Consider the following 27,753-nt stretch of genomic DNA (forward strand, 5'->3'; position numbering starts at 1 on the left):
TTGGAACTCTGCATTCAGATGCTTATATCTTTCCTTTTCTCCTTTGCTTTTCCCTTCTCTTCTTTTCACAGCTATTTGTAAGGCCTCCCCAGACAGCCATTTTTCTTTTTTGCATTTCTTTTCCATGGGGATGATCTTGATCCCTGTCTCCTGTACAATGTCACGAACCTCATTCCATAGTTTATCAGGCACTCTATCTATCAGATCTAGGCCCTTAAATATATTTCTCACTTCCACTGTATAATCATAAGGGATTTGATTAGGTCATACCTGAATGGTCTAGCGGTTTTCCCTACTTTCTTCAATTTAAGTCTGAATTTGGTAATAAGGAGTTCATGATCTGAGCTACAGTCAGCTCCTGGTCTTGTTTTTGTTGACTGTGTAGAGCTTCTCCATCTTTGGCTGCAAAGAATATAATCAGTCTGATTTTGGTGTTGACCATCTGGTCATGTCCATGTGTAGAGTCTTCTCTTGTGTTGTTGGAAGAGGGTGTTTGCCATGACCAGTGTGTTCTCTTGGCAAAATTCTATTAGCGTTTGCCCTGCTTCATTCCATATTCCAAGGCCAAATTTGCCTCTTACTCCAGGTGTTTCTTGACTTCCCACTTTTGCATTCCAGTCCCCTATAATGAAAAGGACATCTTCTTGAGATGTTAGTTCTAAAAGGTCTTGTAGGTCTTCATAGAACCATTCAACTTCAGCTTCTTCAGTGTTGCTGGTTGGGGCATAGTCTTGGATTACTGTGATATTGAATGGTTTGCCTTGGAAACTAACAGAGATCATTCTGTTGTTTTTTAGATTGCATCCATGTACTGCATTTTGGACTCTTGTTGACTATGATGGCTACTCCATTTCTTCTAAGTGATTCCTGCCCACAGTAGTAGATATAATGGTCATCTGAGTTAAATTCACCCATTCCAGTCCATTTTAGTTCGCTGATTCCTAGAATGCCGACATTCACTCTTGCCATCTCCTGTTTGACCACTTCCAATTTTCCTTGATTCATGTACCTGACATTCCAGGTTCCTATGCAATATTGCTCTTTACAGCATCGGACCTTGCTTCTATCACCAGTCACAGCCACAGCTGGGTATTGTTTTTGCTTTGGCTCCATCCCTTCCTTCATTCTGGAATTATTTCTCCACTGATCTCCAGTAGCATATTGGGTACCTACCAACCTGGGGAGTTCCTCTTTCAGTATCCTATCATTTTGCCTTTTCATACTGTTCATGGGGTTCTCAAGGCAAGAATACTGAAGTGGTTTGACATTCCTTTCTGCAGCGGACCACATTCTGTCAGACCTCTCCACCATGCCTGCCCATCTTGGGCGGCCCCACAGGGAATGGCTTAGTTTCATTGAGTTAGACAAGGCTATGGTCCTAGTGTGATCAGATTTACTAGTTTTCTGTGATTATGGTTTCAGTGTGTCTGCCCTCTGATGCCCTCTTGCAATACCTACCATCTTACTTGGGTTTCTCTTACCTGGATGTGGGGTATCTCTTCACGGCTGCTCCAGCAAAGTGCAGCCGCTGCCCCTTACCTTGGACGAGGGGTATCTCCTCACCGCCGCCCCTCCTGACCTTGAACGTGGAGTAGCTCCTCTAGGCCCTCCTGCGCCTGTGCACCACTGCTCCTTGGACGTGGTGTTGCTCCTCTAGGCCTCTGCCTGTGCCCTCAGGTGTGGGGTAGCTCCTCCTGGCTGCCGCCCCTGGCCTCTTTTGGCGGGTAGCTCCTCTTGGCCACTGCCCCTCAGGCATGGGGTCCTCCCGGCTTCTGCCCCTGACCTCAGATGTGGGATAGCTCCTCTCGGCCACGCTTCTGTGCCATCGCAGCTGCCCGCTTCAGGCTTCTGCCTCAGGTCTATTCTGCTGAATTGTGAAAAGGTATTTAGTCAATGTGTTGTTTTTTGAGTTTTTGTTGCTGTGGTATTAAAAAATGTGTTCACCTTCTGAGAGTTGTATTTTGGGCAGAAGACTAAATTAGTGGAAATTATTGGGGTACATGGAGCCAAAAAATATTTACACAGCTTTCGAAATTATGCTTTGGTGGGTAGAACTCTTAGAGTCAGAATAAATAGCTCGCATTTTGCCCCCTCAAGCATCCACCTGTTTCTCAATTTTTACCTAGTGGACTAACTGTGCTGGCTACAGTTGAGGCCTATTACTAGCAGCAACTTGAGGTGGAGGCCTGACAAAGTGCAAGATCGCTAGCCTACATGTTTTTTCCTTTGGTAATCTCAGCCAGCCTTTTTCTTTCCCCTTTGAGCATAGACCTTGTTCTCCTATTCTTGGTTGTTTGTTTGTTTTTTTTTTTGCCATAAAAAATAATGTTTAATTTACAATGTTTTGTTAGTGTCAGGTGTATAGCAAAGTGATTCAATTATACATATATATCTTTTTTTCACATCCTTTTCCATTGTAGTTTATTATAAGATATTGAATATAGCTCTCTGTGCTGTATAGTAGGTCTTGTTTTTTTTTTTTTTATCTATTTCATATTATCAGTTCAGTTCAGTTGCTCAGTCATGTCCGACTCTTTGTGACCCCATGAATCACAGCACGCCAGGCCTCCCTGTCCATCACCAACTCCCAGAGTTCACTCAAACTCACGTCCATTGAATCAGTGATGCCATCCAGCCATCTCATCCTCTGTCGTCCCCTTCTCCTCCTGCCCCCAATCCCTCCCAGTATCAGAGTCTTTTCCAATGAGTCAGCTGTTCACATGAGGTGGCCAAAGTACTGAATCAGCTTCAGCATCATTCCCTCTAAAGAAATCTCAGGGCTGATCTCCTTCAGAATGGACTGGTTGGATCTCCTTGCAGTCCAAGGGACTCTCAAGAGTCTTCTCCAACACCACAGTTCAAAAGCATCAATTCTTTGGCGCTCAGCTTTCTTCACAGTCCAACTCTCGCATCCATACATGACCACAGGAGAAACCATAGCCTTGACTAGACGGACCTTTGTTGACAAAGTAATGTCTCTGCTCTTGAATATGCTATCTAGGTTGGTCATAACTTTTCTTCCAAGGAGTAAGCATCTTTTAATTTCATGGCTGCAGTCACCATCTGCAGTGATTTTGGAGCCCCCCAAAATAAAGTCTGACACTGTCTCCACTGTTTGTCCATCTATTTCCCATGAAGTGATGGGACCAGATGCCATGATCTTTGTTTTCTGAATGTATATAGTGCATATTGTTAATCCCAAACTCCTAATTTTTCTCTCTCCTTCTGTCCCTACTATCCCTTTTTGCTCTCCCATTATTAATCATAATTTTCTGATATTGTATATTCATTTTTCTGTACCCTGAACCAACATATTTTGCTGTCACTTGTGCTCTTGTTTTTTTTCTGTCCCCCCCCTTTTTTTTTGCAAAGTGAACTGTTTTTACACATTCTAGGACAATTAATAAACTAACACTTTAGTTTTTACAATTACCTTGAGGTGTAACACTGTAAGAACTGTAAAAGTTGGCATAGATCAATTTCTTCTTAACCCAGTGTGACAGAGCTTATTCCAGTATGGTCCTGAGAAGTAGGAGGTAAAAAAAAAAAAAAAAAGGATTTTGCTGTTTTGTAATGTCCTTTTTTCCATAACCTATGACTCAGAGATCAGGGATAAGTACGGCTCCTCCTTTTTTGATACAGTCTTGCTTTCTTTTTTTTATATTAATTAATTTTTAATTGAAGGATAATTGCTTTACAATATTGTGTTGGTTTCTGCTGTGTAACACAACAAATCAGTCATGACTATATACATATACGAATATATATGTATATCCTGTCGCTCTTGAGCCTCCCTCCTACTCCTTTACTAGTTTCTTGATTAAAATGTGAAGCAACCTTCACTTGATCTTATTTATACAATTTAGTGAAGTTAGGAGCAGAAGTGTTTGGTTTTTGTCTTTGTGGTTTCTTTAACTCAATGGCTGATACTGATTCTATTCTAAGTTGAAGCTCTGATATTTCTTATGATCCTTTTGAAATCCATTTCTTGTTCTGATTTTAAATTCTTTTCATGCAAATCAAAAGGTTACCTTCTTTCATCCCAAGACAAGTTGGAGTATTTAAAAGTTACATGGCTCTCATTTCCAAAGCTATCAGTGGAACTGTATCCATTAGCTTGGTGACCTTTGATAAGTTGGTTAACCTTACTAATCCTTAATTTCTTCCTCTGTAATGATACCACCTACCTTATGGGGCTACAGAAATAAATAGGAAATTTAATTCATGTAAAGTGTTCTTCGCTGTACCCAGTCTGTAGTAAACAAATGGTGGTGACAGCAACCTTGGGGGCAATGACTATATGCATATAGTCTTCATTGTCAGTTTCTAGTTTAACAAGAGGAAAACTGTCATTTTCAAATTCCTTGCAACTGACATTAAATAGGTTGCAGAGAGAAAGACATCAGCTCTGCATTACTTCTTTGGTAGGGAGTAAAATGCTGTTTCTGCAAGTAGATTGTAAACTTAGGTCTTTTTTTTATTTGTAATGGAGGCTCAAAATGTCTACTCTTCCTATTACTGGAAATTTAAGAAGGTACCATCTGAGGAAGAGAGGTAGCCCTCAGATACTTAAAGACTAGTTATATTAATAGAAATAACCATAGTACCAGCTGTCTCAGTGGACTGTTCGAAATCCAAGTGCATAGCTCACAAGGGAATCTAGCTAAATAAACAGAAAATAATTTTTAATAGTCTAACACGGAACTAAGTAGGTAATTAGTCCTTTTGAATCAGGGAATATACCACTAAATATAAGTCCATTGTTCATTTCTTCTTTTAAAGAATATATTCTTAGAATTATCTGTGGCCTCTCCTGTGTCTTTGAGTCTGCCATGTTTCTAGTGCAAGTATCTGTATTATGAATATAATATGGAATTGGAAAGCAACTCGAAATAGTTTATTCTCTTTGTTTTATATATAAAGAAACTGAGAGCTTAAGTAATGTGTCCAGGTTAGACAGTCAGTGACAGGGCTAGGACCCCCTAACTCCTAGTGTAGTATTCTTACACATCATCCTATCTGTGATTTTGGCTCACAAGATTGTTATTTTCTCTTAAAAGTGGTTTTTATTTTACTCCTAAGCCAAATTATTTTCTATGACTGCTGATTTCCATTTTTGTTGTTTATCAGTGAGACTAGATCTTTAAGTTCACAGAAGTTTATTTGATAGTTATATAGACGTAAAAAATAGATTCAGTAAAAGATGGTTATATTTCTTTTAAGCATGATTCAGAATTAAGTTGAAATGTTAAATAATATGAGGACAGAGACTAGTGTAGCCGGAAAGATAAAGATTTCAAATAAATAGGAGAGTTAAAGTGGGAATACTCAGATAGTAAGAAAGATGGAATGGAATGGAAGTGATAACAGGAAAGATACTGAATGAATATAGACTCTATATTGAGTGAATATAGAGAATGCCAAATTTGGGTTCTTGAAAGAGTTCTGGAAGTGTATGTTGGTGGAACTGTGTTTATTTGAGGCTGATGATACTAATTGTGATGCTGAGTTGAATTGAAAGGGAGGAAAGTATGCTGTAGTCAAGGTATGTTGAAGCAATGATGTTAAAGACATAAGGGTGTTAATAGGTCTCAGGGTAGAGAGAAAATATATATAAGTCAGATGGTAAAATTACCTAAGAGATGCTATGAATAGAGGGAAAAAACCACAAATAGTGGAAGTACTTTGGAGAGAACAATCTGGCTAAAGACTCTTCTATCTGTCAGTTGTGTCCTGTATTGAATAGTAAGGATGATAGAATTTGATACCTTTGGGTTTACCCATGGTTACTTAATGCTATCAGTATGTTCGTGTTCATCTTGCTTATGTCAATACATATTTGTATGTGTATATATCTATATATACTTTCCTGTAGTGAGAATTAGGCCTGTTCATATATTATTTGGTATTTTTTTTAAAGAATGTTTTAGCATACCTCCATGAAATTATGAGAGAACATGATAACATGAGAGATTGGTTATCAGAGAAGGTAAATTCATTTAATTTGAACTTGATTCACTCATGTTTTGAAAGAACATCTTTCTATTAAGTTTAAGTACTAGAAACATGTATTTACATAGTATGCTCAATTTATAAATCACATTTACATGCATTTTCTCAATTATGAGTCTTAGATTTTTGGTAAAATTAACAGTATAAAATACAGAGTCAAAGTTACTCAGTATGTTTTAAACTATTGTGCTAAAAATTAGTAGTGTTTGAATGCCGATAAAACACTCAGGGTTGAAACAACAGAATCTCTAACCTCAAGTGGTTTGTAATATGGTAGGAAGAAACACAATTGGTTAGTAAAGAACAACCTACTTTTACTTTAGATTTAATGGTACATTAGTATTTGTAACATATTCCTAATTAAATAACTATATATTAAATACATTACCCAAGTGTTAGTGCTTGTTTTCTTTGAAAACTTCAGCATGATGTAATTGCATATGGTTACAAAAATTCCCGAAAGTGCCCAGAGGGCAAAGGGTGAGAATGACAACTATTGAACTTTTAAAGTAGCATCTCAAATGTGCTTTCATTGCTGTGGAAAGTTATGACAACTCCAGATACAGAGATAATTATATATTGACATAAAATTATTCTAAAGATTTTATTTCAATACTTACAAAATATTTGGTTTCAATTATTCATCTTAAAACTATAAGAGAATAGTTTTTGAAGGAACTACTGCTTATGTGGATAAATCATATTGCTTATATGTACAAATCATATTGGTAAACTTCAAAAAGCCTAACTATTTAATCATAGCACTAATCTTCATGAGGGGCTTCCCTGGTAAATATTCTCAGTTGGTAAAGAATCCATGCAGGAGACCCAGGTTTGATCCCTGGGTGGGAAAGATCCCCTGGAGAAGCAAATGGCAACCCATTCCAGTATTCTTGCCTGGAAAATCCCATGGACAGAGGAGCCTGGCAGGCTACAGTTCATGGGGTCACAAAGAGTTGGACATGACTTAGAGACTAAACCACCAAGCTTCATGAAGGGGAAATATTAAATGCGTTGTTCCTGCTCACAAAGGAGTTTAGAATTTACTTGGGAAGACCAAAGGGCAATAATCATTCTTCAGTAATTTTGAATAAGTGCTAAACTGTGATGTTGGCTTAGAATTTAAGCAAACAGTTTTTGTAGAAGTGAGACTTTGACTTGGAATTTGAGAGATAAGTAGGTAAATATTTTATTTCTGAAAAACGCTAATTATTAAGACCACATTTCTAACACATATATATGGAATTTAGGAAGATGGCAATGACGACCCTGTATGCAAGACAGGAAAAAAGACACAGATGTGTATAACGGACTTTTTGGACTCAGAGGGAGAGGGAGAGGGTGGGATGATTTGGGAGAATGGCATTCTAACATGTATACTATCATGTAAGAATCGAATCGCCAGTCTATGTCTGACGCAGGATACAGCATGCTTGGGGCTGGTGCATGGGGATGACCCAGAGAGATGTTATGGGGAGGGGAGGTGGGAGGGGGGTTCATGTTTGGGAAGGCATGTAAGAATTAAAGATTTTAAAATTTAAAAAATAAAAACTAAAAAAAAAAGACCACATTTATTACTATATATAAATAAATTTTCTAGATTTTCCTATGTATAAGTATGTTTTCCTACAGAAAACAACGTTTTTGTAGATGACTTTGAAAAGGGATACTTTTAGCACCTTAAATCACAGGGCAATAATGAAAGAGTTTTTGAAGTACATGAACAAATAATTTCTTGAATACTAAATCCTGGTGGGATTTTGTTGTAGTAGCTACAGAAGAAACTAGTTATATCAGTTCTGCATTTCTCATAGTATTCTAGCAGTTGTGTTGTAACCTCTATAGTATTAAATAAATATTGGTACATATGAATATAATTCTATCATTAGTCACTAATTTCCAGTCTAGTGAAAAATGTTTTGTCTCCCTAACCAATTTATGTATTAGAAAATATTCAGTGCTACTGAATAAAACATTATATTGAGTAATTGGTTATTCTTTTAGTGGAGGGAGAAGTTGCTGATTTTTGTCTGCATCTAAACAACTTACCAGATTCTTTTTCTTCTAAGACAGTTTTAGTAGTTTGGTTTTTTACTTTTCTGTATTTCTATGTTTATTATTTCATTTCTTGTTTTACTAAATTAGCTTGAATCTATAAAACAAATCAGAATAATAATAGAAAAAATAAACATGTGTTTCTTCTTCCTGACTTTAATGGGAATGGCTATACCTTTCTACTGTTCAGTGTTATATTTGTTGTGATTTTTGTTATTGTTAATATTTATTATCTATAATTAGTTTTCCTCTAATCCTCTAATTTTACATAAGATGTTTACTTGGATTGACTGATGAATTTTATCAGATGTCTTTCCAGAACCTATTGATATAACAGTGAAGTTTTATCTTTTGATAAAACTTGATTTAATGAACGTCAACACATATCCTGATATTGAGCTTTATTAATTTAAGTGAGTTTAGGCAGCCAAACTCCATCTAAATCCAACAAAGACATACTTAATTGTTTTTCTCTTCCATGCTTATGAAAGAAAAACTCACAAGTATTTATATTTTTCTGAAAATGCTGTTTCAATTTAAATATTACTGTCATGGGAACACATTATTAAGTGAAACAACCAATCAGAATTATAGATGTTTAGAAAATAAAGATTGCATTCAAAGGAAGTAGCATCAATCTGTAAGGTACAGACTTCTTTTCAGAAATGGTAGTTGTAAATACGTTTATATCATGAAGAATATTGTTTGCTTTTCTGTGTCTATATCTTGTCAAGTCTTATTTTGTAAGCAGAAGTGCCCTCAGTGTCAAGGCTGAGGCCTGGAGAACTTAAAGTTTAAGTTCAGGGAAAGAAAAGAGTGAAATATGTTAGTAACAAATGAAATATGAGGTACATGTACATATTTAAATTTCTGTAATACACGTTATTTAGTCATGGTTTATCATCATTTAGTAAACATTCCTGGATTGGATTTACTAGTATTTTATTAGTATTTGTGCCTGTATTCTTAAGTACTTACTTTATAATGCTTAAAACAATCTAAAATCATGTATACTGTAGTAGGTAATGTGTTTCCTCTGAAATCACTATGACAGATTTTTTTTCATCACTTGTGACCTTTGTAGTAGTCCATCTCTCTTTCTGTTCCTGGAAATTGGCAGCAACTGATTTGCTTTTAAGTCATTAGGGATTGTTTGAACATTTTATAGATAATTCCTCCCTTTCTTTCTTTGGCTCTCTGTCTCTCTCTCCGTTCTCTCTCTGAATCCATATACCCAATGTGTTTAACACACTGAAAGATAATTTGGGCAGCTGGGGCAAAGTTTAGGATTGAATTAATGACAAGTACATAAAACCTTAGAAAATGCAAATTAAAAAATGTAACATCAGGGGATAAAACATTTGTGAGGCAAAATAAGAGAGCAGTATTAATAGAGTGTTAACACTGACTGCTAAGATTTGTTGAGAAGTTGGAGATGTGGCAAGGGTGCTTGTATGTGTAATGAAGAGGTGGGAGAGAAGAAAGAATTTTTTTGAGAAGTCAGTTAATAGCAAGATAAAAATGTCATTTTCAGATACCTTAGGTAAATGCCAAAATAAATAGCAAAAAGATTAAAAAGTGGTTGCCTCTAGAAAGCAGGAAATGGGCAAAGGAAGGGGATAGATTATTTCTAATTTTCATGATATGTCCTATAGAATTATCTGACATTTAAAAATTATGTGTTGAGTTTGATAAAAATAAAGCTAAAATGAAAAAAAAGAATATACAGATTTAAGATTTCAATATTTAAAATCACATTTCTATTCTATACACTTCCAAATATCTTATAAAATGGGTGTATATTTGGGATTTATCTTTATTTTTCTTGGTTATATACCCAGGAGATAAATCACTGGGTTATAGGGTAACTCTGTTTCAAATTTTGAGGAAAAATGAGTTATTTGTCTTTTATTACTGAGTTGTAAGAGTTCATTATTTTTTCTGGATATAAATGTCTTTTTCTTAAAAAATCTATTTATTTTTTATTTATTTTATTATTATTATTTTTTTAATTTTAAAATCTTTAATTCTTACATGCATTCCCAAATTAGATATGATTTACAAATATTTTCTCTGTTTATGTGTTTTTTTAACTTTCTTGATAGTTTCCTCTATAGCACAGAAGTTTTTAATTCTCACGAGGGTCAATTTATGTTTTTAATTTATTGCTTTTGGTGTCATATTTAAGAAACCATTGCCTAATCCTAAGTCACTAAGATTTAAAAACATGTGCTTTCTTCTAAAATTTGTAAAGTTTTGCCTCTTACATTTAGGTCTATGATCCATTTTGAGTTATTTGTGTATATGAGTCCAACTTGATTATTTCGCTTATAGATATCCAGATATCCATATCCAAATGACTCATATCCACTGTCATTTGTTGAAAGACCATTCATTTCTCATTGAATTATCTTAGCACCCTTGTCAGTAATCAATTAACTGAAAATGTGAACATTTATTTCTGGGATCTAAATGCTGTTCCACTTATCTTAGTGTTTATCCTTATGCCAGTAACTCATTGTCTTGATTATTGTAGATTCACATAAGTTTTAAAAATGGAAAATATGAATGTTTCAACTTTGTTCATCTTTTTCAAGATCATTTTGATATTCTGGGTCTCTTGAGTACTCATATGAATCTTAGGGTCAACTTGTCAAATTTTTACATAAAGGAAACAAACTAGATTTTTTTAGGGGTTGCATTGAATCTGAAGATCAATGGGGAGTATTGTCACCTGAACAATCTTAAGTATTTTAATAGATGTATATGAGAAGCTTTTCCTTTATTTAGGTCTTCTTTAATTTTTTTCAACAATGTTTTATAGTTTTTAGCATGTAAGTTTTATACTTGTTCATTTCATTACTGAGTATTTTATTACTTTGGTTGTTATTGTAAATGAAATTGTTCTCTTAAGTTTGCTTTTGGATAGGGTATCACTAGTATATATAGAAATATAATTTGTACATTAATTTTGCAATCTTGCCTAACTTCTTTTTAGTTCTAATAATTTTTTCGATTATTTCTTATGTTTATATGCACAAGGTCATGTCATTATCACATAGTTTTAGTTATCTTTTAAAAAGTCTGGATGTCTTCCCCCCCCCAACCCCACCCCTCACCTAATTGTCCTGGAAAGGATGTAGAAGTGACAAGAGCGGACACACTTGTTTCATTCCTGACCTTAGAGAGAAACCATTCATTCTTTCACTGATTAGTATGACGTTAGCTGAGGGTTTATTGTACATGCCATTTATCAGATTGAAAAAGTTCTCTACAGTTCGTTTGTTGAATTTTTAAAATATAAGTGGGTGTTGGATTTTTTGAAATTTTTCTCCGTCTATTGAGGTGACCATGTGACTTTTGTACTATGTTCTATTGAGATAGTTCAGTTACTCAGTTGTGTCTGACTCTTCGCGACCTCATGGACTGCAGCATCCCTGTCCTTCACCATCTTCCAGAGTTTTCTCAAACTCATGTCCATTGAGTCAGTGATGCCATCCAAGCGTCTCATGCTCTGCTGACCCCTTCTTCTCCTGCCTTCAAACTTTCTTCACATCAGGTGGCCAAAGTATGGGAGCTTCAGCTTCAATCCTTCCAGTGAATATTCAGGGTTAATTTCATTTAGGATGGACTGGTTTGATCTCCTTGCAGTCCAAGGGACTCTCAAGAGTCTTCTCCAATGCCACTGTTCAAAAGCATCAATTCTTTGGCTTTCAGCCTTTTTTATTGTCCAGCTCTCACATCTGTTGAGATAGTATACTGAGACAGTATGTTACATTAAATATTTTTTTGATGTTAAACAAACTGTGCTTTCCTGGGATAAAGTCTACAAAGTCATATGTATTCCTTTTTATATGTTGCTGTAATTGGTTTTGTTGTTGTTCAGTTGCTAAAGTGAAGTGAAGTGAAGTCGCTCAGTCGTGTCCGACTCTTTGCAACCCCATGGACTGTAGCCTACCAGGCTCCTCTGTCCATGGGATTTTCCAGGCAATAGTACTGGAGTGGATTGCCATTTCCTTCTCCAGGGGATCTTCCCGACCCAGGAACCGAACCCGGGTCTCCCGCATTGTAGACAGATGCTTTATCATCTGAGCCACCAGGGAAGTCCTCTTTGCAACCCTGTGGACTGCAGCATGCCAGGCTTCCCTGTTCTTTACCAACTCCTAGAGTCTGCTCAAACTCATGTTCATTGAGTTGATGATACCATCCAACTATCTCATTCTCTGTCAGCCTCTTCTCTTCCTGCCTTCAATCTTTCCCAGCATTCAGGTCTTTTCCAGTGAGTTGGCTCTTCACATCAGGTGGCCAACACTTTGGAGCTTCAGCATCAGTCCTTCCAATGAATATTCAGGGTTGATTTCCTTTAGGATTGACTGGTTTGATCTCCTTGTAGTCCAAAGGACTCTCAAGAGTCTTCTCCAGCACCACAGTTTGAAAGCATCAATTCTTTGGCATTCAGCCTTCTTTATGGTCCAACTCTCACATCCATACACGACTACTGGAAAAACCATAGCTCTGAATATATGGACCTTTGTTGGCAAAGTGATGACTCTGTTTTTTCAATATGCTCTCTAGGTTTGTCATGGCTTTTCTTCCAGGGAGCAAGTGTCTTTTAATTTTGTGGCTACAGTCACTGTCCACAGTGATGTTGGACGCCAAGAAAATAAAGTCTGTCACTGTTTCCACCTTTTCCCCGTCTATTTGCCATGAAATAGATGGCATGAATGATCATTTTCTGAATGTTGAGTTTTAAGCCAGCTTTTTCACTCTGCTCTTCAGCTTTATCAAGAGGCTCTTTAATTCCTCTTCCCTTTCTGCCATTAGTGTGGTATCATCTGCATATCTGAAGTTATTGATATTTCTCCCATCAATCTAATTGATGTGCGTCATCTAGCTGGGCATTTTGCGTGATGTACTCTGCATATAAGTTAAATAAGCAGGGTGAAAGTATACAGCCTTGACATACTCCTTTCCCAATTTGGAACCAGTCTGTTGTTCCATGTCTAGTTCTAACTGTTGCTTCTTTACCTGTATACAGGTTTCTTAGGAGGCAGGATAAGGTGGTCTGGTGTTCTCATCTCTTAAAGAATTTCCACAGTTTTTTGTGATCCACACAGTCAAATGCTTTAGTGTAGTCAATGAAGCAGAAGTAGATGATTTTCTGAAATTTCCTTGCTTTTTCAGTGATCCAACAGATGTTGGCAATTTGATCCTTGGCCTTTTCTAAATCTACCTTATATGTCTAGAAGTTCTCAGTTCACATAGTTTTGAAGCGTAGCTTGAAGGAATTTGAGCATTACCTTGATAGCATGTAAAATGAGAGAAATTGTGTGGTAGTTTGAGCATTCTTTGGCATTGCCCTTCTTTGGGATTGGAATGAAAACTGACCTGTTCTAGTCCTGTGGCCACTGCTGAGTTTTCCAAATTTGCTGGCTTATTGAGTGTAGCACTTCAACAACATCCTTTTTTGGAATTTGAAAGAGCTCAGCTGGAATTCCATCACTTTCACTAGCTTTGTTCATAGTAATGCTTCATAAGGCCCACTTGACTTCACACTCCAGGATGTCTGGCTTTAGGTGAGTGATCACACCATTGTTGTTATCTGGGTCATTAAGACCTTTTTTGTACAGTTCTGTGTTTTCTTGCCACCTCTTCTTAATATCTTCTGCTTCTGTTAGGTTCATATCATTTCTGTTCTTTATTGTGACCATCTTCACATGGAATGTTCCCTTGCTATCTCTAATTTTCTTGAAGAGATCTCTAGCCTTTCCCATGCTAATGTTTTCCTCTATCTCTTTCCATTATTCACTTAAGGCTTTCTGATCTCTCTTGCTATTCTTTGGAACACTGTATTCAGATGTGTATATATATCCTTTTCTCCTTTGCCTTTCATTTCTCTTGTTTTTCTCAGCTATTTGTAAGGCTTCCTCAGACAGCCATTTCGCCTTGTTGAATTTCTTTTTCTTGAGTTTGTTTTTGGTCACTGCGTCCTGTACAATGTTATGAACCTCTGTCTGTAGTTTTTAAGGTACTCTATTAGATCTAATCTCTTGAATCTATTTGTTACTTCCAATGTATAATCATAAGGGATTTGATTTAACAAGTGAAGTTGATTTAAGTCGTACCTGAATGATCTAGTGGTTTTCCCCACTTTCTTCAATTTAAGTCTGAATTTGGCAATAAGGAGCTCATGATCTGAGCTGCAGTCAGCTCCTGGTCTTGTTCTTGCTGACTGTATAGAGCTTCTCCATCTTTGCCTGCAAAAATATAATCAGTCTGATTTTGGTGTTGACCATCTGGTGAAATCCATGTGTGGTATCCTGTCTTGTGCTGTTGAAAGAAGGTATTTGCTATGACCAGTGTGTTCTCTTGGCAAAATTCTGTTAGGCTTTGCTCTGCTTCATTTTGTAATCCAAGGCCAAAGTTGCCTGTTACTCCAGGTATCTCTTGACTTCTACTTTTGCATCCAGTCTCCTGTAATGAAAAGGACATCTTTTTTTGGTGTTTGTTCTAGAAGATCTTGTAGGTCTTCATAGAACCGTTCTACTTCTTGTTTTCAGGCATTAGTGCTTGGGGGCATAGGCTTGGATTACTGTGATGATGAATGGTTTGCCTTGAAAATCAACCCAGGTCATTTTGTCATTTTTGAGATTGCACTCAAGTACTGAATTTTGGACTCTCTTGACTATAGGGGCTACTCCATTTCTTCTAAGGGATTCTTGCTCACAGTAGTAGATATAATGGTCATCTGAATTGAATTCACCCATACCCATCCATTTTAGTTCAGTAATTCTTAAAATGTTGATGTTCACTCTTGTGATCTCCTGTTTGACCACTTTCAATTTACCTTGATTCATCGATCTAACATTCCAGATTCCTATACAGTATTGTTTTTTTTACAGCATTGGAGTTTACTTTCACCACCAGATACATCCACAACTGGATGGTATTTTTGATTTGGCTCAGCCTCTTCATTCCTTCTGGAGCTATTTCTCTCCTGTTTTCTAGTAGCATATTGGACACCTACTGACCCGGGGGCTTCATCTTTCAGTGTCAGATCTTTTTGCCTTTTCATACCGTTCATGGGGTTATCATGAATGGAGTTATTCAGCAAAAATGCTGACTTTTTTTTCCATTTCTTTCTCTAGTGGGCCACATTTTGTCAGAACTCTCCACCATGACCCATCTATCTTGGGTGACCCTACATGATATGGCTCATAGCTTCATTGAGTTACGCAAGACTGATCCTTGTCATCATTTTTCTTAGTTTTCTGTGATTGTGGTTTTCATTCTGTCTGCCCTCCGATGGATGAGGATAAGAAGCTTGTGTAAGCTTTCTGATGGGAGAGACTAGCTATCAGGAAAAGTGGGTCTTGCTCTGGTGGGCAGGGCCATGCTCAGTAAATCTGCCACTTTTCTGCTGATGAGTGGCTTGCTAATATTTTGGGGAGGGATTTTTATATCCATATTAATTAATTAGTAGTCTTCAGTTTTCTTTGCTTGTGATGACTTAATTTCCAGGATCAGGGTAATATTGGCCATAAAATGAGTTGGGAAGTGTTCCTACCTCTTCTGTTTGTTTTTTTTTTTTGAGAGAAACTATATTCTGATTATTATTATCCACATTAATCTGCATAAGAATTATGAGTATCTTCCTCTTGAAAATTTTGTTTATAAGTCAAAACAAGGACAGTTGAGAATGAAGAGGGAAATACCTCAGTTAAGGATCATGAATAGAAAGTGGGTTTTGTTGCTAAATATATTTTTTGCCAATTTAGTTGAGAATTCTTTGGAGATTATAGAACAATAGTTCGTTGTTTAAAGATATTGTGGTATATTCATACTATAATGAGCTCTACAATCTTTAAATAGGTTGAAGTACATCTAAACGTATTTTTTTGTAGAAATATTTCTATAATATGCTACTAAGTAAGAAAAATACCCACTTCTGGGCATACACACCGAGGAAACCAGAATTGAAAGAGACACATGTACCCCAATGTTCATCGCAGCACTGTTTATAATAGCCAGGACATGGAAACAACCTAGATGTCCATCAGCAGATGAATGGATAAGAAAGCTGTGGCACATATACACAATGGAGTATTACTCAGCTGTTAAAAAGGATTCATTTGAATCAGTTCTGATGAGATGGATGAAACTGGAGCCAATTATACAGAGTGAAGTAAGCCAGAAAGAAAAACACCAATACAGTATACTAACACATATATATGGAATTTAGGAAGATGGCAATGATGACCCTGTATGCAAGACAGGAAAAGACACAGATGTGTATAACGGACTTTTGGACTCAAAGGGAGAGGGAGAGGGTGGGATGATTTGGGAGAATGGGAATTCTAACATGTAAACTATCATGTAAGAATTGAATCGCCAGTCCATGTCTGACATAGGGTGCAGCATGCTTGGGGCTGGTGCATGGGGATGACCCAGAGAGTTGTTGAGGGGAGGGAGGTGGGAGGGGGTTCATGTTTGGGAACGCATGTAAGAATTAAAGATTTTAAAATTTAAAAAAAATTTTAAAAAAAGGAAATAAAAAAAAAGAAAAATACAGATTTGGTTATATATTAGTTAATATGCTTTTGCATATATATTCTTATATGCTTTAAAGGAAAATGAGAAATTTATGCAATGAACTGTACTTTGTTTTATCTGGGGAATGAATTTTAGATACACTACATGCTATGTTTAATCTTTTCATCTTTGAATATTTACGAAAGCAATATATTATAAAAATATTTCCATTAGAAGTAGTTTTTAGAGCACTAAAAATTTGACTGAACAAGATACAGAATCTCTTTTTTCCTGACCTATGTGAGTCCTCTTTTTTTAAAAGGTTCTAGCATATTTCATTTTGAAATTAATTCATCTAATATTGCATATTCCTTTTTTACATGTTAGTCTTATCTCTTTTGTGATATTATGAGCTCTTTATATTTTTCTTTTCTTTCTTTCTCATTGTGATATTATGAAACCTTTCAAACATACAGTGGAGTTGAAAGAATCATACTGGAACACTCATATTATTTATATGTTAAAGCACAAATATTATTATACCATTTTATGAGTTTTGACTAAAGTATACACATATAAAATTCAAACCTTATCAGAATATAGAATATTACCTTCACTTAGTAAAGTTCCTTTATGCCCTTTCTAGTCAGTTCTCTTCAGGTCAACCACTTGTCAAACTAAGTGGTCAAAGTCAAAACCAGTTCTGATTTTTTTCACCATAGGTTAGTTTTGCTTGTTTATATGTTTGTAATAATACTATACATACTCTTTTGTGTATTGCTTCCTTTACTTAGCATAATGTTCTTGAGAATCATCCATGTTTTTGTTTCTGTCATTAGTTTTTATTATTTAATTGTTGAGTTAGTCTATTGAATGCATATACCACAGTTTTGATGTTTGATTCTCTTGTTTGTCATTTGAGTTTTTTCTAGGTTGTTAAAGCTGTTAGGGGGGTACTTATACAAATTAATATGTGGACATATGCTCATTATTTTCTTGGTTACGTACATAGGAGTGAACTTTCTGGGTCATAGGACAGGTATATGTTTAGTTTTTAAAGAACCGCAACATGTTTTTCCATAGTGTTTGTGATTTAACACTCCTGCCAACAACACTTGGTGGTCTTTTGTAAATAAAATTAATTATTTTAGTCATTCTGCTGGTTGGATAGTGGTATCTTGTTGTGACTTTAATTTTTATTTCTCTGATGACTATTTTCAGTATTTTCTCTTTCAGACAGTTCGGCATGGTTTTCCTTATCAGCCCACCACATTAGCCTTTGATCCAGTTCAGAAAATCTTGGCTATTGGGACGAGAACTGGTGCTATACGAATGTATCCTTAATTTTGTTTCATTATTTACTATATTAATACCAATTACATTTCCTTAAATATTCAGGTAAGCGAAATGTTTATGACCAAATAAATTTTATTGTTTCTTTAGACATGAGTAACCCACGTCATCAAATTAATTGGTATATTTTTAATGTTTGTGAGATAAGTATTCATGTCCCTTTTAAAATCCTTGATATTGGTGATTTGTGTTTTGAGTTTTTTCCCTGGTTAGTCTAGACGCTAGAAGCTTATTAACTGTACTGATTTTCATAAGAAGCAACTTTTGGTTTCATTGTTTTTCTGTATTATTTTCCTATATTTTATTTCATTGATTCCTGATTTGGTCTTTTTTATTTCCTTTCTGTTGATTAATCTTGGGTTTCGTTTTATCTTCTTTTTCTGGTGTTCTAGGGTGAAAACTGAGGTCATGGATTTGAGAAATTTCTTCTTTTCTAATATATGCCTGTAGAGTTGTAAATATCCTCCCAGATTTTGTTTTAGTGTCATCCCAGTTTTGTAAATAAACTTTTAAGATAATTAAAGACTTGTGCAGTTTTTAAGAAGTAATATAGAAAAATCCCATGTACTTTTTAGCCAACTTCCCCCAATAGAAATATCTTAAACTACTAGTATACTACTACAACCAGGAAATTGATATACTCGAGGTAAAGAGCATTTCTATCACTGCAGAGATTTCTCATGTTGCCCTTTTAGAGCCGCATCCTTAACCTCCAGTTCCCTCAGCCTCATCCTTGACTCCTGACACTTGTTCTTTGTTTCAATAATTTTGTCACTTTAAAAATGTTATATAAATGGAATCATACTGTATGTAACGTTTTGAGGTTTGCTTTGTTCACTCAGCATAATTCTCTGACGACTCATTGAAGTTTTTGCATGTATTAATAGTTGAATTTTTTTATTGTTGAGTAACATTCCATGGTAGGGATGTACCACAGCTTGTTTAACCTTTCACTTGCTGAAGGATATCTGGATTTTCAGTTTCTGATTATGATTAAAGCAGCTATGAACATTTGTGTGCATATTTTTGTGTGAACATAAAATTTCATTTCTCTTGTATAAATGTCCAGGAGAGCAGCTGCAGGGGTTGTGCAGTAGCTGCATGTTTAGTTTTATGAGAAAATCCCAAACTGTTTTCCAGAGTGATCACAATATTTTTATTCCCACTAGTAGTATATGAGTGGTTCTGTATCTCTATATCATTACCAGCATTTAGTGTTACTATAGCCATTCTGATCATTTTCTGGTGATGTCTCATTATGGTATTCTTGTATAGTTTAGATACTAATCTTTTGTCAGATATATGGTTTGCAGTTATTTTCTTCAGTATTTTTCTTTTGTTTGTTATTTCATTTTTAAACTTTTTTAAAAATTTAAGTACTTAATTTGTATTAGTTTCTGATGTACAGTAAAATGATTCATATATGTGTATCTTTTCTATTCCTATCCATTATAGTTTATTACAAGATATTGTATATAGTTTCCTATGCTGTACAGTAGGACCCTGTTGTTTATCTGTTTTATATATAATTGTTTGTATCTGCTAATCATAAACTCCTAATTTATTATTTCCCCTTCTATCCCCTTTAGTAACCATGTTTCGTTTCTATGACTGTCAGCCTATTTCTGTATTGTAAGTAAGTTCATTTGTATCATATTTTAGATTCCACATATAAATGGTATAATATGATGTTTATTTTCTTCCAGTCTTCAACTTATCTTTTCACCCACTTAATCAGACTTTTAGAGTCCAGTTTATCAGTTTTTCCTTTTAGGTTGTGCTTCTTTGATATCACCTTTTAGAACTCTTTGTCTCACTTTGTATCTTATTTTCTTTTTTCCCTAAATTATAGTTATACATTTTATATTTAAATACAGGTTCCTTTTTGAGTGAACTTTCTATTGTCTTGTTTGCTTTTCATAGTAAGGTAGTTCTGGATTCATAAAATGAACTGAGAAATGTTCTCTTTGCATCTGTTTTCTGGAATATTTTGTATAAAATTGGTGTTAATTCTTTAAATGTTTGTAAGTATTTTCTAATGAGAGGACTTGGACCTGGAGACTATGAGATTTTATGTTACAGATTCACTTTTTAAAATTAGTTATAGGACTACTTTAGCTTTCTATTTTATTTGGATAGTTTGTAGTCTGTCTTACTAGTGGTTTGTAAATTTTTATTGATTTTTTTTTTGAGGAACTAGCTTTTGTTTAATTGCTTTTGTTTTATTCTTTCCATTTTATCCTGAATTATCTTTAGTATTTCTTTGAGCTTATTTTGCTCTTTTTTTCTAGTTTTTTGAAGTGGGAGCATGTTATTGATTTGAGAATTTTCATTCTCTTTTCTAAGGTATAACATTCTATAACATTTAGTGTTATTAATTCTCCTCCCAGCACAGTCTTAACTGATTCCACAAGTTTTGATATGTGTGTTTGAATTTTCATTCAGTCATATATAGTTTTAAAAATTGTCTTTGAGACTTCTTTGGTCTTTTTTTTTAAATTTTTTTACTTTTACAATACTGTATTGGTTTTGCCATACATTGACATGAATCCACCACAGGTGTACATGAGTTCCCAACCCTGAACCCCCCTCCCACCATCCTCCCCATATCATCTCTCTGGGTCATCCCAGTGCACCAGCCCCAAGCATCCTGTATCCTGTGTCTAACCTAGACTAGTGATTCATTTCTTACATGATAGTATACATGTTGGACTTCTTTGAATCATCAATTACTTATGAAGTATTTTAGTTAAATGGCAAGTGTTTGGAAATCAAAAACAAGAAAATTTCCAGTTTTGACTCCATTATGGTCAGAAAACACACACTTTATGATTTTAATTCTTTTAAATTTGTTGAGATTTGTTCTGTGGCCTAGGATATGATCTGTCTTGGTAGATACTCTATAGACTATGGAAGAACATGAAAGCATTCTTTTCTTTCTGAGTGGATGTTTTATATTTGTCAACTAGATACTGGTTGATTGTGTTGTTGAGTTCTATATTCTTGCTCATTTTTGTCTGGTAATTCTTGTCAAATCCCTAGAGTAGAGTGAATTAGAAACTCCAACTCTAATTATGGATATATTTATCTCTTTCTAGCTTCATTAGTTTTGGCTTTCTGTATTTTTAAGGTCTGTGGTTTGGTATGCACACATTTAGAATTGTTATACCTTCCATGGATTGACCCTTTATCATTATGTGATGTTTTTACTTATCTCCAGTAATTTTCTTTGCTCTGAAATTGACCTTATGTGATTTTAGCATAGCTACTCATACTTTTAAAAAACAAAGTAATGTTTACATGTTATAGCTATTTCTATCCTTTTACTGTAAACTTATGTCATTGTATTTGAAGTGAGTTTATTGTATATAGAATATTGTTTGATTATTTTCTTTCTTTTTTTATTGAGATATAATGGACATAAAATGTTATCTTAGGTTCATATGTACAACATAATTATTCAGTATCTCTATATATTGTGAAATGATCAGCACAATAAGTCTAGTTAATGTGTCATCACACATAGTTGCAAAAACTTTTTTTCTTCTGATGAGAATTTTAGAGATCTACCCTCTTAGCAGCTTTCAATACACAGTAGAGTAATATTAACTATAATCACCATGCTGTGCAGTACATCCTCAGATCTTATTTTATAATGAAAGTTTGACTTTTGAACACCTTCATCGATTCTGCCCACCCCACACCTCCTACCTTTGGCAGCCACCAATCTGTTCCCTGTTTCTATGTGTTCAGTATTTTTGTTTGTTTGATTTTTAGATTTCTGTTTTTTAGTGTGAGTGTATAGTATTTGTCTTTCCCTGACTTGTTTGAGTCAGCATAATGCCTTTGATGTCCATCCATGTTGTCACAAATGGCTAGATTTCATTCTTTTAATATGGCTGAGTAACATTCTGTTCTCTGTCTATGTATATCATATTTTCTTTATCCATTCATCCATCAGTGGACAATTAGGTTGTTTCCATGTCTAGGCTATTGTAAATAATTCTGGAATAAATATGAAGGTACAGATATCTTTTAGAGTTAGATTTTCATTTCCTTCTGATAAATACCCAGAAGTAGAATTGTTGGATTGGGTGGTAGTTCTATTTTATTTTATTATCTTTTAAAAATATTTAAAATTTTGTACTGCAGTATAGTTGATTAACAGTGTTGTGTTAGTGTCAAGTGAACAGCAAAGTGATTCAGTTATACACATATACGTATTGTTCTTTTTCAAATTCTTTTCTTGTTTAGGTTATTGAAGCATACTGAGCTGAATTCTCTGTGCTATACAGTAGGTCCTTGTTGGTTAGCTGTTATAAATATAGTTGTGTGTACATGCCCATCCCAAACCTCGTTATGTTTTTCATAGTGCTTGCACAATTTACAGTCTCACTAACAGTGCACAGGGGTTCCGTTTTCTCTATACCCTTGCCAACAGCTGTTATTCCTTGTCTTTCTGATAATAGCCATTTTAAGAAAGAGATAATATCCCATTGCTGTTTCATTTGCATTTCCTTGATAATTAGTGATGTTGAGTGCCTTTTCAATACCTCTTAGCTGTCTGTATGTCTGTCTTTTTTGCAAAAGAATCCATTCAGATCCTTTGCAAGTTTTTAATTGAACTATTTGTTTTGCTGTTGAGTCATATGAGTTCTTTATATATTTTGAATATTAATCCCTTATCAGATGTGATTTGCAAATATTTTCTTCCATAGGATAGGTTACTTTTTTATTTTGTTAACAGTTTCCTTTGCTGTACAGGAAGGAGCTTTTTAGTTTGATGTAGCCACACTTTGTTTTATATTTTGTTGTTATGTTTTGTTTTTTTGTGTCAAGTCTGAAGAATCATTGCCAAGAATCGTTTCCAGGAGTTATTCCTTATATTTTCTCCTAGGAGTTTTATGGTTTCATGTCTTTTGTCCAAGTTCTTAATCCATTTTGAGTTAATTTTTGTATATAGTGTAAAATAGTGGTTCAGCTTAATTCTTTTGCATATGGCTGTCCAGAAAACTCCAGTGATGCACTTTTTCCTGCATCATTTATCGAAGAGACGTCCTTCCTCTGTTGAATATTATTGGCTTCCTTGTAAAATACTTGTTGACCAAATATGAACTGGTTAATTTTGGGGATCTTGATTTTATTGCATTGGATTATGTGTTGGCTTTTATGCCAGTATCATATTGTTTTGATTACTTATACCTTTGTAATAGTTTAAAATGAAGGAGCATGATAAGTCTAGCTTTGTTCCTCTTTCTTAAGATTGTTTTTGCTATTTGAGGTCTTTTGTAGTTGTGTACAAATTTTGGGATTATTTGTTCTAGTTCTGTGAAAAGTGCATGGGTGTGTTTCTAGGAATTCCACTGAATCTTTAGATTGCCTTGGATGGTATGGACATTTTTAACAGTGTTAATCCTTCCATGCATGAGCATAGTATATCTGCCCTATTGTTTATGGTTTCAGTTTCTTTCATCAGTGTCTTATAGTTTCCAGTATACATGTCTTTCACTTCCTTAGGTAAATTTATTCCTAGGTCTTTTATTCTCTTTGTTGTTGTTGTTGTTCTGTCACTGAACAATCGTATCCAACTCTTTGCGACCACAGGGACTGCAGCTTGCTAGGCTTCCCTGTCTTTCACCATCTCTCAGAGCTTGCTCAAACATGTCCATTGAGTTGGTGATGCTGTTCCAACCATCTCCTAGTCTGCCATCCCCTTCTCCTGCCTGCAGTCTTTCCCAGCATCAGGGTATTTTCTAATGAGTCAGCTCTTTGCTGCTGATGATGATGATGCTGCTAAGTCGCTTCAGTTGTGTCCAACTCTGTGCGACCCCATAGACGGCAGCCCTCCAGTCTCCTCCATCCCTGGGATTCTTCAGGCGAGAACACTGGAGTGGGTTGCCATTTCCTTCTCCAATGCATGAAAGTGAAAAGTGAAAGTGAAGTCGCTCAGTAGTGTCCGACTCTTAGCAACCCCATGAACTGCAGCCTACCCGGGTCCTCTGCCCATGGGATGTTCCAGGCAAGAGTGCTGGAGTGGGTTGCCACCACCTTCTCTGCAGCTCTTTGCATCAGGTACCAAAGTATTGGCGCTTCAGCGTCAGTCTTTCCAATGAATAGTCAGGATTGATTTCCTATAGGATTGACTGGTTAATCTCCTTGCAGTCCAAGGGACTCTCAAGAGTCTTCTCTAATGCTATAGTTCAAAAGCATCAATTCTTTGGTGCTCAGCCTTCTTTATGTTCCAACTCTCACATCTGTACATGACTACTGGAAAAACCATAGCTTTGACTAGATGGACCTTTGTTGGAAAAGTCATGTCTCTGCTTTTTAATATGCTGTCTAGGTTGGTCATAGCATTTCCTCGAAAGAGCAAGCATCTTTTAATTTCATGGCTGTCTTTTAATTTCATGGCTGCACTCACCATCTGCAGTGATTTTAGAGCCCAAGAAAATAAAGTCTCTCACTGTTTCTATTGTTTCCCCATCTATTTGCCATGAGGCAATGGGACCGGATGCCATGATTTTGGTTTTTTGAATGTTGAGTTTTATTTTTTATTTTTATTTTTTTTTTAGTTTTAGTTTTTTATTTTTTAAATTTTAAAATCTTTAATTCTTACATGCATTCCCAAACATGAACCCCCCTCCCACCTCCCTCCCCATAACATCTTTCTGGGTCGTCCCCATGCACCAGCCCCAAGCATGCTGCATCCTGCGTCAGACATAGACTGGCGATTCAATTCACATGATAGTATACATGTTAGAATGTCATTCTCCCAAATCATCCCACCCTCTCCCTCTCCCTCTGAGTCCAAAAGTCCGTTATACACATCTGTGTCTCTTTCCCTGTCTTGCATACAGGGTCGTCATTGCCATCTTCCTAAATTCCATATATATGTGTTAGTATACTGTATTGGTGTTTTTCTTTCTGGCTTACTTCACTCTGTATAATCGGCTCCAGTTTCATCCATCTCATCAGAACTGATTCAAATGAATTCTTTTTAACCGCTGAGTAATACTCCATTGTGTATATGTACCACAGCTTTCTTATCCATTCATCTGCTGATGGACATCTAGGTTGTTTCCATGTCCTGGCTATTATAAACAGTGCTGCGATGAACATTGGGGTACATGTGTCTCTTTCAATTCTGGTTTCCTCGGTGTGTATGCCCAGAAGTGGGATTGCTGGGTCATAAGGTAGTTCTATTTGCAATTTTTAAGGAATCTCCACACTGTTCTCCATAGTGGCTGTACTAGTTTGCATTCCCACCAACAGTGTAGGAGGGTTCCCTTTTCTCCACACCCTCTCCAGCATTTATTGCTTGCAGATTTTTGGATCGCAGCCATTCTGACTGGTGTGAAGTGGTACCTCATTGTGGTTTTGATTTGCATTTCTCTAATAATGAGTGATGTTGAGCATCTTTTCATGTGTTTGTTAGCCATCCGTATGTCTTCTTTGGAGAAATGTCTATTTAGTTCTTTGGCCCATTTTTTGATAGGGTCGTTTATTTTTCTGGAGTTGAGCTGCAGAAGTTGCTTGTATATTTTTGAGATTAGTTGTTTGTCAGTTGCTTCATTTGCTATTATTTTCTCCCATTCAGAAGGCTGTCTTTTCACCTTGCTTATATTTTCCTTTGTTGTGCAGAAGCTTTTAATTTTAATTAGATCCCATTTGTTTATTTTTGCTTTTATTTCCAGCATTCTGGGAGGTGGATCATAGAGGATCCTGCTGTGAATATCTCTGATGAACATAGATGCAAAAATCCTCAACAAAATTCTAGCAATCAGAATCCAACAACACATTAAAAAGATCATACACCATGACCAAGTGGGCTTTATCCCAGGGATGCAAGGATTCTCCAATATCCGCAAATCAATCAATGTAATTCACCACATTAACAAATTGAAAAATAAAAACCATATGATTATCTCAATAGATGCAGAGAAGGCCTTTGACAAAATTCAACATCCATTTATGATAAAAACTCTCCAGAAAGCAGGAATAGAAGGAACATACCTCAACATAATAAAAGCTATCTATGACAAACCCACAGCAAACATTATCCTCAATGGTGAAAAATTGAAATCATTTCCCCTAAAGTCAGGAACAAGACAAGGGTGTCCACTTTCACCGCTACTATTCAACATAGTTCTGGAAGTTTTGGCCACAGCAATCAGAGCAGAAAAAGAAATAAAAGGAATCCAAATTGGAAAAGAAGAAGTAAAACTCTCACTGTTTGCAGATGACATTATCCTCTACATGGAAAACCCTAAAGACTCCACCAGAAAATTACTAGAGCTAATCAATGAATATAGTAAAGTTGCAGGATATAAAATCAACACACAGAAATCCCTTGCATTCCTATACACGAATAATGAGAAAGTAGAAAAAGAAATTAAGGAAACAATTCCATTCACCATTGCAACAAAAAGAATAAAATACTTAGGAATATATCTACCTAAAGAAACTAAAGACCTATATATAGAAAACTATAAAACACTGATGAAAGAAATCAAAGAGGACACTAATAGATGGAGAAATATACCATATTCATGGATTGGAAGAATCAATATAGTGAAAATGAGTATACTACCCAAAGCAATTTACAAATTCAATGCAATCCCTATCAAGCTACCAGCCACATTTTTCACAGAACTAGAACAAATAATTTCAAGATTTGTATGGAAATACAAAAAACCTCGAATAGCCAAAGCAATCTTGAGAAAGAAGAATGGAACTGGAGGAATCAACTTGCCTGACTTCAGGCTCTACTACAAAGCCACAGTCATCAAGACAGTATGGTACTGGCACAAAGACAGACATATAGATCAATGGAACAAAATAGAAAGCCCAGAGATAAATCCACACACCTATGGACACCTTATCTTTGACAAAGGAGGCAAGAATATACAATGGAGTAAAGACAATCTCTTAAACAAGTGGTGCTGGGAAAACTGGTCAACCACTTGTAAAAGAATGAAACTAGATCACTTTCTAACACCGCACACAAAAATAAACTCAAAATGGATTAAAGATCTAAATGTAAGATCAGAAACTATAAAACTCCTAGAGGAGAACATAGGCAAAACACTCTCAGACATGAATGTTGAGTTTTAAGCCAGCTTTTTCACTCTGCTCTTTTACTTTCATCAAGATGATCTTTAGTTCCTCTTTGCTTTCTGCCATAAGGGTGGTGCTATCTGCATATCTGAGGTTATTGAAATTTCTCCCAGCAATCTTGATTTCAGCTTGTGCTTCATCTAGTGGGGCATTTTTCATGATGTACTCTGCATATAAGTTAAATAAGCAGGGTGATGGTATACAGCCTTGACGTACTCCTTTCCCAATTCAGAACCAGTCCATTGTTCCATGTCTGGTTCTAATTGTTGCCTCTTGACCTACATACAGGTTTCTCAAGAGTCTGATCAGGTAGTCTGGTATTCCTATCTCTTTAAGAATTTTCCACAGTTTGTTGTGATCCACACAGTCAAATGCTTTTGTGTAGTCAATGAAGCAGAAGTAGATGTTTTTCTGGAACTCTCTTGCTTTTCGTATGATCTGATGTATGTTGGCAATTTGATCTCTGGTTCCTCTGCTTTTTCTAAATCCACCTTGAACATCTGGAGGTTCTTGGTTCATGTACTGTTGAGACCTCGGTTGGAGAATTTTGAGCATTACTTTGCTAGCATGTGAAAGGAGTGCCATTGTGTGGTAGTTTGAAAATTCTTTGCAACTGTCTTTCTTTGGGATTGGAATGAAAACTGACCTTTTTCAGTCATATGGCAATGCTGTTTTCCTAATATA

At 35.6% G+C, this 27,753-nt stretch overlaps 1 protein-coding gene across 5 annotated transcripts in view; it reads left to right on the top strand.

Moving 5' to 3' along the window:
* Positions 1 to 27,753, top strand: part of STXBP5L (syntaxin binding protein 5L) — a 330,353-nt gene that overhangs the window by 38,738 nt on the left and 263,862 nt on the right. For all 5 annotated transcript variants that reach the window (XM_060418502.1, XM_042231962.2, XM_004002958.6 and 2 more), the window contains exon 3: positions 17,836 to 17,933. In XM_060418502.1, the coding sequence (XP_060274485.1) occupies positions 17,836 to 17,933 (98 nt within the window). The remainder of the gene's footprint in view (positions 1 to 17,835; positions 17,934 to 27,753) is intronic.

Source organism: Ovis aries, chromosome 1 (genome assembly GCF_016772045.2).
Source record: "Ovis aries strain OAR_USU_Benz2616 breed Rambouillet chromosome 1, ARS-UI_Ramb_v3.0, whole genome shotgun sequence".
Classification (NCBI taxonomy): Eukaryota; Metazoa; Chordata; class Mammalia; order Artiodactyla; family Bovidae; genus Ovis; species Ovis aries.